Raw genomic sequence first — 10,868 nt, 5'->3', positions numbered from 1 at the left:
TGTATATTTTAAATACATGAACTTGTGAAATGAGCTGGTCTGGGAGTTTCTTTTGAGTCAATTGTCCCCCCTCAAGAACAAAGCACGGAAGTGTGGCCTGCAGGCCACGGGTCCTGGAGTTGGGGTCCTTTAGCAACCCCAGCTGCCATGTTTGTGCAGCGCACACAGGGACTGCAGAGTGAAGGATTGTTACTGCAGCTGTACTCTTCCCACACGCCTTCTAGTAGAGGGTCTGAAATGCTTCAGACACCTGCTGTCTCCCCACTCTGACTCCATAAGGTGGGTAATTCCCCTTTTATAGATGGGGAAACTGAGGCACAGAAAACCAATGATAAAGCCGTACAAGGAGTGCCCCTTTCTAATCACAAGTGAGCATTCTTTGCATGGGATTGAGATGCTGCTGGCTGTTTAGACATGGTGCTGTGCTGGGAATGAAATGTTAGTCTAAAAAATCATCAACACAAATCCACCATCATGGGCAGAGGTGGGGTGGGTGGGAGTCTGTAGGTAGGGCAGCAAATGCTCCTGTTTCGGCTGAAATGAATCTCAGACCAGTGCCTTGTCCTTGGGGTAGAACCAGCTATACCCCAAGGACAACTGTTGTCGCTCTCTTTAAAGAGTTGAGGCCAATGCTGGGCATTGCACTGGTGATCCTTACTGCAGCTGGGATGAGATGACTATAAAGCTCCTAAATGGAAGTGACTTCTACAAAACAGCACAGCTTCTAGATAGGAAAATGTGCTACAGGTATTCTATAGTATGTCCACAAAATAGTGGATAAAGGAGTACCGGATGAAATTGCTTCTTTGAACTTCCAAAGGACCTTTGGCAAAGTCCTTCAAAAGAGCTGGCTAAGGAAGTGAAGTAGTCCTGGAGTTGAGACAAAGTACTGTCTACACTAGAAAGTAGTTAATAATAGAAAAGAGAGTATGTGTAAGTGCTTAATTGTTAGTATAGTACAGGGGTCTGCAACCTTTCAGAAGCAGTGTGCCGAGTCTTCATTTATTTACTCTGATTTAAGGTTTTGCGTGCCAGTAATACATTTTAACATTTTTAGAAGGTCTCTTTCTATGTCTACAATATATAACTAAACTATTGTTGTATGTAAAGTAAATAAGGTTTTTAAAATGTTTAAGAAGCTTCATTTAAAAAAAAATGCAGAGCCCCTCTGGACCGGTGGCCAGGATTCGGGCAGTGAGAGTGCCACTGAAAATCAGCTTCTGTGCCGCAGGTTGCCTACCCCTGGTATAGTAGAAGGCAGTGGTGGAGGGCCACAGCGTTCCCCTCTAGGACTGGTGTCGAAAGCATTTGTAAGATCTTTTGGATGAGAACTATTCCTTTGTTCTGTTTGTACAGTGCCTGGCACATGGGGCTCTGGTTTGTGACTGGGGCTCTTAGTACTTGTTGTGTAGTAGGACCTAATGGTGATCTGGAAAAGAGGATGAACCAGGAGATGGCAAAATGTGCAAATGACACAATTATTTAGGTAAGTCGAGAGTGAGCAACTTCAGAGCCTCCCCCTGAGTTAGGTGAATGGTAGGCAAGTTACAGAAATAGAACAAAAACTTCCCTGCTTCAGGGCACAAGTTGACCACTGACTTTCTTCCTGACCAGAGTCACTTTCTGGGCAATTGATTTTATAATGGTCCCACAGAGGGTTTCTTACACCTTCCCTTGAAGGCTGGAAGCGGGAGACTGGACTGAGGGGAGCACAGGGTTGATCAGGTCTGGAGAATCTCCTTCCTGAGCCATGTGGGTGCCTGGCGTTGTGAGCTTTCTAGTTCCTAAACCTGTGGCAGACCATGGATAGGGGGAAGGGAGGGAGCAACCACGGCCCCTGGGCTGAGGGCCTAGTCTTGGTGGCTACTGGGGCCTGCGCAGGGAAGAGAGGAAAGAGCGTTCAGCTGTTGTGTGTGTGATTTTTCAGTTCAAGTGCAGCAAATCAGATGCTCTGGGTGCAGCCTCAGAACGGCTGCTCTACAGTGAGGAGGGTGGGGGATGGCAGGCTGTTCACCATTGCCCCTGCCAGGAGCCATGCCAGGGGGACGGAGGAGTATCACTGGGGAGATACGGTTGGGCTCCTCAGCGCTGATGGCATTTGGTGATGCTGAGTCTGTGCCTGGCTGCCAGGCACAGGAGGGTTTCAGATCCTGGAGTATATCAAGGTAGCAACTGGGCTGCTCCGTGTGATGCCAGTCCTGGCTGGGCAGAAGTTGCTTTGCCCGGGAGTGGCAGGAGGCGGTTGGAAAGCCGGGCGGTGCAGCTGGAGCAGAAGGTAGGGGCCGGGCTCTGCTTTGTCCTTACTCATCTCTTGGACATAAACACGCACTTAACTTTTCCAAATCCCTGCAAAGAGCCCTTGGAGGGTTGCTCCTGGGAGGAATCTGATCTGGAGGTCAAGGAGGAAGAGCATCCCTTGCTGCAGTAGGTGTGAGATCCCACAGCGTGGCAGTAGCAGGCTCCTCACAGTTCAGCCAGCTGGCTTGTCTCCCTGCAAAGAGCTCCCGCTTTCCATGTTTGAAGGCCAGCTGGGGGAAAGGGAGGCGGGGAAGGTTTGGAGCTGCCAGACTGGATCAGACCCGAGGGCCATCTAGCCCAGTGTCCTGTCTCTGAGAGCGGCCAGCACCAGCACAATAGCAGATGGGAGATAATCTGCCTCCCACCCCCTGCATAACTCCAATCCTGATCTCAAATAGAGAATGTCTGAAGCCCTGAAGCATACCCCACTTCTGCCCATCCTAGGTCCCTTGTCCTTGGTTTGACCCCCTCAAACCCTAGAGCCCAGGGTGGGACGCCTGCTGACCTCATTCTTTCATTGTCTGCAGGAGCACTCTTCCTTCCTGCACACGCTGGCTCTGCTGCAGTCCATCCCCCTCGCCAGGGTGCTGGGGAGTGGGAGAATCGGATGATGCAAATGAGGAGCACCTGCTCCATGCTGTGGGTCCCGCATTGCATTATCAATTCTGCCCCCTCTCCCCCCACCCCACACACACTGAGCATCACTGCCTCCATTGGTTTATTTCCAATCAGACTGCACTGGCTGGACCTGTCCCAGGCAGACCAGCTCTCTGCAGCGGGAGGCAGACAGGCTTCCTTTGAACATGCATGGCCCTATCGACTGGACCTGCGGGACCTCCCTGGACCTGCAGACTGTAATTACAGCAAAAAAGCTCTTTAAATATACCTCCTCTACCTGGGGAGCAGAGGGCAGATATAAACCTCCCCCTGGAAAGGCCATACCTGGATCCAAGAGCAATAACTGGAACATGCCAAGCTAGGACTAGGAGAACAGGAGACTGCAGATCAGGAATGAGGGGTGTCGGCAGGGCTGTGGCAGGCCCTGGGGCTGGGAGAGCAGGGGGGCTGTGGGCCAGCATTGAGGGGCGTTGGCAGAGCAACACGAGAGGCAGAGATGCTTACACAGCACATACCAGTTGAACCGGGCAGGAAATGCTTGTCCTCACCTGCAAGGATTTTCAAGATTTCTACATTTTCCCCACCCTGAATCAGGACCAAAAGTTGAAATCTTGAAAACATTTATAAACCAAAGATCAGTAGAAAATTTCAAATTGAGTCCGGGGAAACGCATCATTTCAATTTCAACCTTTTAAAAAAAACTTTTCCTTTACCGTGCACTAAAATTTTGAAACTAAAAAACATTTTGACCTGAAAAACAAACCTTTTTTTCTTCATTTGGAAAATGTCCAAAAAGGTGAGCCCTCGGCAATTTAAAATGTGTTTTCAAGTTTGTTCGGAAACGGGGAAACCCGTAGAAACCAACCATCCTTCCCTGAGGGCAGCTTTGGTTTCTGTGAACGGGCATTTCCCCACAGAAACAAATTTTGCTGAAAAGTCCCTGACGGGCTCTGCACACTGCTGTCTGCCTAGCTCCAGCCCACACTATCCTGCTGTCACTTCTCTGAGTGCTGAACGCCCCATCCTCCTGGAATGTTCCTGAGCTTTTCTCTCCCCCTTTCCTTCTCCGCAGGACCATGGTGAATGCAGCCTTTACTGAAATCAAAGCAGCAGCCTTCGCTCACATCCCCCTCCTGCAGTTCCTGTACGTCTCTGGGTCTCTCATTGGGATGGGGGCTTGTTATTGCAACGGCAGCCCCCCCCCCCCCGGGGATGGGGACACAGGTCTTCTTATACCCTGTGAGGCAGCAGGGGCTGGTAAAGGCTCGGCAGAGTCTCCTTCGGGAGGCCTTGGAGCTGTAAGGTTTGATCTCCCGCAAAGCTGGGCCTGCCTGATCTAGGTGGCTGAATGGTGAGATCATGGGAGATACAGATGGGCAGAGAAAACCTCCCCTCTATCCCCTCTCTCCAGGACAAACCACAGGCACGAGGGAGGAGAGCATCCTACATGGAGGCACTCAGCCCTGTGCAATGGGAAGGCCTCCCCCACTCCATGGAACCCTCCCCTGCCTGGGCGTCGGGGGTTAACCCCTGGCCACGGCTGAGCTGCAGCAGGTAGCATTTGAACTCACAGCCTGCGTCCAGATCTCTGCCTCCTCAGTGCACCCCCAGCGGTGGGAAGGGATTCCCCTCTCTGTTATTCTCAGCCTAGTACCCCCAATGCAGCCCAGCTGGAGAGCCCCCGGAGCTGATGTCTCGCCCTTCTCTTTGCAGCTTACTGAACTCCAACAAGTTTACACTGATCGGGGACGATGCCTTCACCGGCCTCTCCCACCTGCAGTACCTGTACGTTCGCCTCTCCTTCACACCAGAGTCGGCTGGAGGGAGGGGATGGTGGGAATTGAGAGGAGAAGGTCTTTCGGGGGGCAGGGGTTGCAGGGAAGGTGCCACCTCTGGTTAGGGTTGGGGGGTCATGGCATCCCACCCCATGGATGCTCTCCTCCCATCTGAAGGGGCCACCCCAGGAGAGAGGGGAGCTCAGTCCCTGGGGCTGCTTGGCAGCACCACCTCTCAGGGAGGAGGGCGTGACCTGTGTCCCCATTGTTCCCCGCAGGTTCATTGAGAACAATGACATCCGCTCTCTGTCAAAATTCACCTTCCGAGGACTGAAGTCCCTGACACACTTGTGAGTATGGCCCGTGCCGGTGGGCATGGCACGCTTGGCATGGGCCTGTGGGTGCACCTAGCACGTCCTGTGGGCATGGCACGCTTGGCATGGGCCTGTGGGTGCACCTAGCACATCCTGTGGGCATGGCACGCTTGGCATGGGCCTGTGGGTGCACCTAGCACGTCCTGTGGGCAGGGCATGCTTGGCATGGGCCTGTGGGCAAAGTGCACCTAGCACGTCCTGTGGGCATGGCACGCTTGGCATGGGCCTGTGGGTGCACCTAGCACGTCCTGTGGATATGGCATTCCCATGGTCATGCCACACCTCACAGCACTTGTGAGTTAAGCACACCTCACCATGTCTGTGGGTATAATGTGCACCACAGAGCTTGTGGGTATAATACGCCCGGCATGCCGGGCACGTGCCTGTGGGGATGGCATGCCTGACACAGTACAACGGGTCCATCTATTTGTGAGTTTCGCAGCAAGCAGACAACCCTGCCTCTCTGACTTTTAGGGCGGTAGCTCCGCCTATCAAAGAAAGCAGGAGCTGTGGGTTGGGGGTTGCCACTGTGGACACAGTGCTGGCTTCCGGGACAGGCCTTCTGCCCAGGGTCCATTCGAAAGGAGGTGCCACTTTTCCTGGTAATAAGTCTCTCTCTCTCTCTCTTTTAGATCCTTGGCCAACAACAACCTGCAGACACTGCCCAGAGATATCTTCACACCCCTGGACATCCTCAGTGACCTGTAAGGCCCCGCCCAGGTCTCCCGCCACCACTAAGGGCCTGTTATTGAGGGAGATGCTGTCCCATGCTCTGTAGAGCCAATGAGCAGGATATCAGAGCCCAGGAACCTTGGTCCTCTGAGCAGCCCAACCTGCCTCCCCATTCTCCTGCCTACCCCAGTGCCTTCACCCCACCCCTCCTGGCCTGCAGATCCAGCGCCCAGCTCCCTAGTCATCTCTTTGGGGATGGAGGATGTCAATATCCACATGCACCTTAGGGCTCTGTGGGCTCAGAGCACAGGAGGGAGAACAGAGGGATGAGTCTCTTTAATGAGGCTCAAGGGACTAAATGTGCTCCCCACTCACACACCAGGGTTGAGACTAGCTTCCCCCAGAGCTGAAACCATTTCCTTCTCCAGGCCCAGACCGTAAGCACATGCTTTGGGGTTCCCGGCCTTGTCTGTAGCTGTGGGGTGAGGAAGGGGTGGTAGTGGGGTTTCATTGCTCACGTGACCAATGCTCCATTGTAAACCCTCCCCTCCGCAGGGATCTCCGGGGCAACGCTTTCATCTGTGACTGCAAAATCAAGTGGCTGGTGGAATGGATGGAGAGGACCAATGCCACAGTGCCTGCCATCTTCTGCAGCAGCCCCGTCCGCTACCAGGGGCAGAAGATCTGGGACCCGGCCCTGAAGGACTTCAGCTGCATCACGACAGGTAGGAGTGGCTGCTGCTCTCACTGCTTCACTAGGCATGACTTGTGCTTGTTTAGCGGGCTGGGGCTGGAGGCAGGGGAGAGTGGATATGGGGCCACTTTCCATGGGCATGGTTGAAAAGCAAAGCCGTTGGTGATGCTGCCACGGCCAGGGAGCAGTGGGCTGGGTGCTATGACGGGGGTCCCCACTGCTGCCTCATCTTCACCCCTTCCCTCCCAGACTTTGTGGTGCACCAGGTCCTGCCATTCCAGTCGGTGTCAGCTGAGCCTTTTGTCTACAGCAGCGACCTCTACGTAGCACTGGCACAGCCCAGTGCCAGCATCTGCACCATCTTCAAGTGGGACTATGTGGAGCGCAAGCTACGGGACTTTGACCGCATCCCTGGTAAGGACCAGCCATGCAGACAGACATCCTGCCATGGCCCTGTACTTTCCTGTAGGAGTGGGGCCAGAGATGGGAGACAGCAAGTCCCATAATAGTGAGCACTAGGAGAAACTGCAAGATCCTATCATCAGGGGTTCATGGTCACTTGCAATCAGTCTCTCATTGCATGAGCCATGAAGAGGCACATGGCAGGGGGATAGGAAGAGGGGACGTTAGCCTCCCTGGTGTGGTTCAGGGCATGATTCCTGGGAAGCTGTGAGCTACCCTTGGGGTTTACAGTGCAGAGCCTAGGGGCAGAAACACCTGGCAGTGCCAGGTGGTTCTTCCCACTCCCTTTAGGCAGAGGCAGGGAGTGCGGATTGCAGGAGCTGCATCCTCGCTGTCACAGCAAAGCAACCTGGAGCCCCCTTCAGATTCAAGGCCAACAGCAGGGTGCGTGCATGCATATATGGGAGAGTCTCCAAGTGTTTGTGTGCACATGTGAAAGTGCCACTGTGTGTGTATATGTGAGTGGTTATAGAATCATAGAAATGTAGCACTGGAAGGGACCTCCATAGGTCATCTAGTTCATGTCCTTGCACTGAGACAGGACCAAGTAAACCTAGATCATCCCTGACAGGAGTTTGTCCAACCTGTTCTTAAAATCCTCCAGTGACGGGGATTCCACCCCCTTCCTGGGAAGCCTAGTCTAAGGGAGGGTTTGGATTTTCCATCACTATGCAGGTGTGTGCACAAGTGTGTGGTATGTGTGTCTGCAAGCAGGTATGCTAACGCTGCTCACCTGGGACACTCTCCTCCACTAGCTACTGGAAACTGCTCCAGAGCTATTCCACTTGGACATCATCCTTCCAGATGGGCACCGAAATCCAGTCCGGGTTCTTCTCCTCTTCCCGCACACCAGGAAGCGCATGTGTCTGTGACAGACACAGGTGAAAAAGATCTTCAGTCCTGATAGGGAGAGGGAACCCTCAGCCTAATTCACTTTGGGTATGAAGAGCCGGATCTGGATTTCTCTGCCCACCTGGCATGGACTCTGGGTGCATCGCCGGGAGGACAAGAATCTGGGCTGGATCTCTGTGGCCCCCCAGAATGGGCTCTGGGTGCAGACCATGTCTGATGCATGCACACTGTGCACTGGAGCAGGGGGCCAGGGGCCTGCCCTGCTGACTCTGCCTCTTGCCCCCTTACAGCTCATTCGGCCGTGTATTGCAAGCCCATCGTGGCCCAGTCGCAGCTCTACGTGGTGGTGGCACAGCTCTTCGGCGGCTCCTACATCTACCGCTGGGACACCAACGTGGACAAGTTCATCAAGATCCAGGACATGGACAGCAGGAAGATCCGCAAGCCCAATGACATTGAGGCCTTCCAGATTGACGGCGACTGGTACTTCGTCATCGCCGACAGCTCCAAGGCTGGCTCCACCAGCCTCTACCGCTGGAACCAGAATGGCTTCTACTCCCACCAGGCCCTGCACCCCTGGCACCGCGACACCGACGTGGAATACGTGGAGAACGAAGGCAAGCCCCGGCTCATCATCTCCAGCAGCTCCCAGGCCCCTGTCATCTACCAGTGGAGCCGCGCCCAGAAGCAGTTTGTGCAGCAGGGGGAGGTGGCCGAGGTGATGGACGTGCAGATGGTCAAGCACTTCAAGTTCAAGAAAGACAATTACCTGTGCCTCAGCCGCTACATCGGGGACTCCAAGGTGGTCAAGTGGGAGGGGCAGCGCTTCACCGAGCTGCAGACCCTGCCCTCGCGGGGCTCCATGGTCATGCAGCCCTTCCTGGTGTCCCAGCGCCAGTACATGGCACTTGGCAGCGACTTCTCCTTCACCCATCTTTACCTCTGGGATGAGGAGAAGCAGAAGTTTCTCAAGTTCCAGGAACTCTCCGTCCAAGCGCCCCGGGCTTTCCACTACGTCCCCTTGGAGGACATGGACCTTCTGCTGGCACCCAGCTTCAAGAGCAGCACACTGGTCTACAAGCACGTTGTGGTGGACCTCAGCTTGTAGGGGGGGTTCCTGCCACCTGCCCAGCTCCCTGCCTCACTCCTAGACACTGTGCAGAGAAAACGTTCTTCCACTTGCAACACCCCTGGAGCCGGGGACTCCAGCGCACTGCCTCGCCTCAGGCTAAGGCTTCCTGTCTGTGCCCATGCACTGCCCCACTGCCATATCCATGGACAAGTCCAGAACACACACATACTCACACAGGCCCGTGAGTCCATGCATACCCAGCACACGTTCCATCCATGCACTCGAATTCAGGAGTGTATGCTCACCACAGCCATCCCTCCATAGATAAACTCATACGCATACGCACATGCCCTCCAGCATCTCATACACATTACATTCCTGCCCATAGGCCTCCAGTGCGCGTACACTCCAACACCCCCATGGACACCCCTTCGCCGTCTCCTAGCCATACCATATGCATCTACACTCACTCTTTACATGTCCATGCAATCCCTGTGCACCCCATAAACAAACACACATTCCCGCACCCCTTAACCTCACATTCATCTCCCCGCATAGAGCATTATATTCATGCCCATATACTGCTGTGCATGGACAGCCACGTCCATGTACACCCTCAGATCCATGCCTGTTCACATCCACTCTGACTACTGCACCTTCCATGCACACACAGCTACTCCCGTGTGCACATTCTTATCGGCGAACCCAGATATGGTGCACTGGCGGTGCACCACGCCATGCTGCGTCTCCCACCCACCGACACACATGCATACATCCCTGTATCTGTCACCCTGAACCCTCCCTGCAGTCCCCTCTGCACACATGCTCCTGTCCCCATACAGAGCGCCGGGTAGCAGGCCTGGAAGAAGAAAGTCCCTTGTCGTCACTTCTCCCGAACTCTTCCTGAAGCTTCTGCCGCACTTTCTGTAGCCATCACCCATATTCAGATTGTAGAGACACTGCTCTGTGTGGCTCCACCACTCCTGAGACCCTGGACCACCTGATCCCCTTTGGCTCCCACAGCCACCCTGCAAGAGGGCTCTCTGGAAGCGTGCCCAGTGGCAACCTCAGCCCAGATCATCCCAGCGCCCTCAGTGAGCTGCCTTCCACAGCCTTCTGGGAGCTAATGGAAGTATAAAGGGGCCCTTTGTACCTCCCCCACTTTACTGCAGTGAATTGTTTTGCTTCCCTCCAGGCATCTTCTCTCTGTCAAGCTGCAGGGGGCAACACTGTCCGGTGGTTAGTGTAAGGGACTGGGGCTCAGGAGTCCAGGATTGGCTTTTCCACTGACCTGCTGTGTGACCTTGGGTAAATTGCTGTGCCTCAGTTTCCCCTTCTGTAAAAGGGAGATACTGTTTCTTCCCCTCCTTTGTTATCTGCAGACAGGAAGAGCTATCAGCATGCTAGCTATCAAGTCTAGTGCATGAGCCCATGTGCCTTGGGTGCATATATCCCCATGCACAAATCCAGGGTCAGTGGAGAGGGTCAGAGAGCATGCGCTAGTGCACAAATCTAGTGCATGTGCCCAATACATCATCCCCTTGCATATGCACTGGTGCACAATCCCAGAGCAGAAATCTAGTGCATCTGCTCCAGTGCACAATCCCGCTGCATAAGCACCAGTGAGTCTTTCAGGCCAGACTGGACGGCAGCTAAAGGGAAATGTTTTGTCTAGTGTGTGGATTTCTATCCTGCCTTTCGCTTGCCATGTGCTTGCATGGCTCAAGTTAAACGGAATTGCTGACAGCCACAGTGACAGGGAGTGAAAAGAGAGACTCCTCCAGGGAGTCACATGTCCCATACAAGAGGGACTGGAGAGAAGGAAGCCAGGGGTTTCCTGAACTACGAAGGTTCAGCCAGGGGCAGCTCTAGAAATTCCGCCACCCCAAGCAGGGCGGCGCGCTGCGCCGCTCGCGCCGCCCTTCCCCGGTCCCGCGGCCGGGGTAGAAGTGCCTGCGGACCGTCCCGTGGTCCCGCGGCTCTGGTGGAGCATCCGCAGGCATGCCTGCGGGAGCTCCGTCCGAGCCGCGGGACCAGCGCACCCGCCGCAG

General features: G+C 54.5%; 1 protein-coding gene across 1 annotated transcript; it reads left to right on the top strand.

Annotated features, from left to right (window-relative positions):
* The first annotated feature begins 3,974 nt into the window (after nt 1-3,974).
* Nucleotides 3,975-10,765, top strand: LOC123365326 (leucine-rich repeat LGI family member 3-like). Its single transcript, XM_045008083.1, has 7 exons — nt 3,975-4,060; nt 4,630-4,701; nt 4,970-5,041; nt 5,698-5,769; nt 6,293-6,462; nt 6,681-6,845; nt 8,036-10,765. The coding sequence occupies exons 1-7, from the start codon at nt 3,993-3,995 to the stop codon at nt 8,851-8,853; spliced, it is 1,437 nt and encodes a 478-aa protein (XP_044864018.1). The 5' UTR covers nt 3,975-3,992; the 3' UTR covers nt 8,854-10,765.
* The last annotated feature ends 103 nt before the right edge of the window (nt 10,766-10,868 follow it).

Source organism: Mauremys mutica, chromosome 2, assembly GCF_020497125.1.
Source record: "Mauremys mutica isolate MM-2020 ecotype Southern chromosome 2, ASM2049712v1, whole genome shotgun sequence".
Classification (NCBI taxonomy): domain Eukaryota; kingdom Metazoa; phylum Chordata; order Testudines; family Geoemydidae; genus Mauremys; species Mauremys mutica.
The sequence above is the reverse complement of the archived record's forward strand: the minus strand, read 5'-3'. Positions and strand labels throughout refer to the sequence as shown.

Coding starts and splice junctions, on each gene's coding strand:
- LOC123365326 (XM_045008083.1), top strand. CDS start 3,993: ATGGTGAATGCAGCCTTTACTGAAATCAAAGCAGCAGCCTTCGCTCAC. Junction 4,702..4,969: donor CTCTCCCACCTGCAGTACCT/GTACGTTCGCCT, acceptor TGTTCCCCGCAG/GTTCATTGAGAACAATGACA. Junction 6,463..6,680: donor CTTCAGCTGCATCACGACAG/GTAGGAGTGGCT, acceptor CTTCCCTCCCAG/ACTTTGTGGTGCACCAGGTC.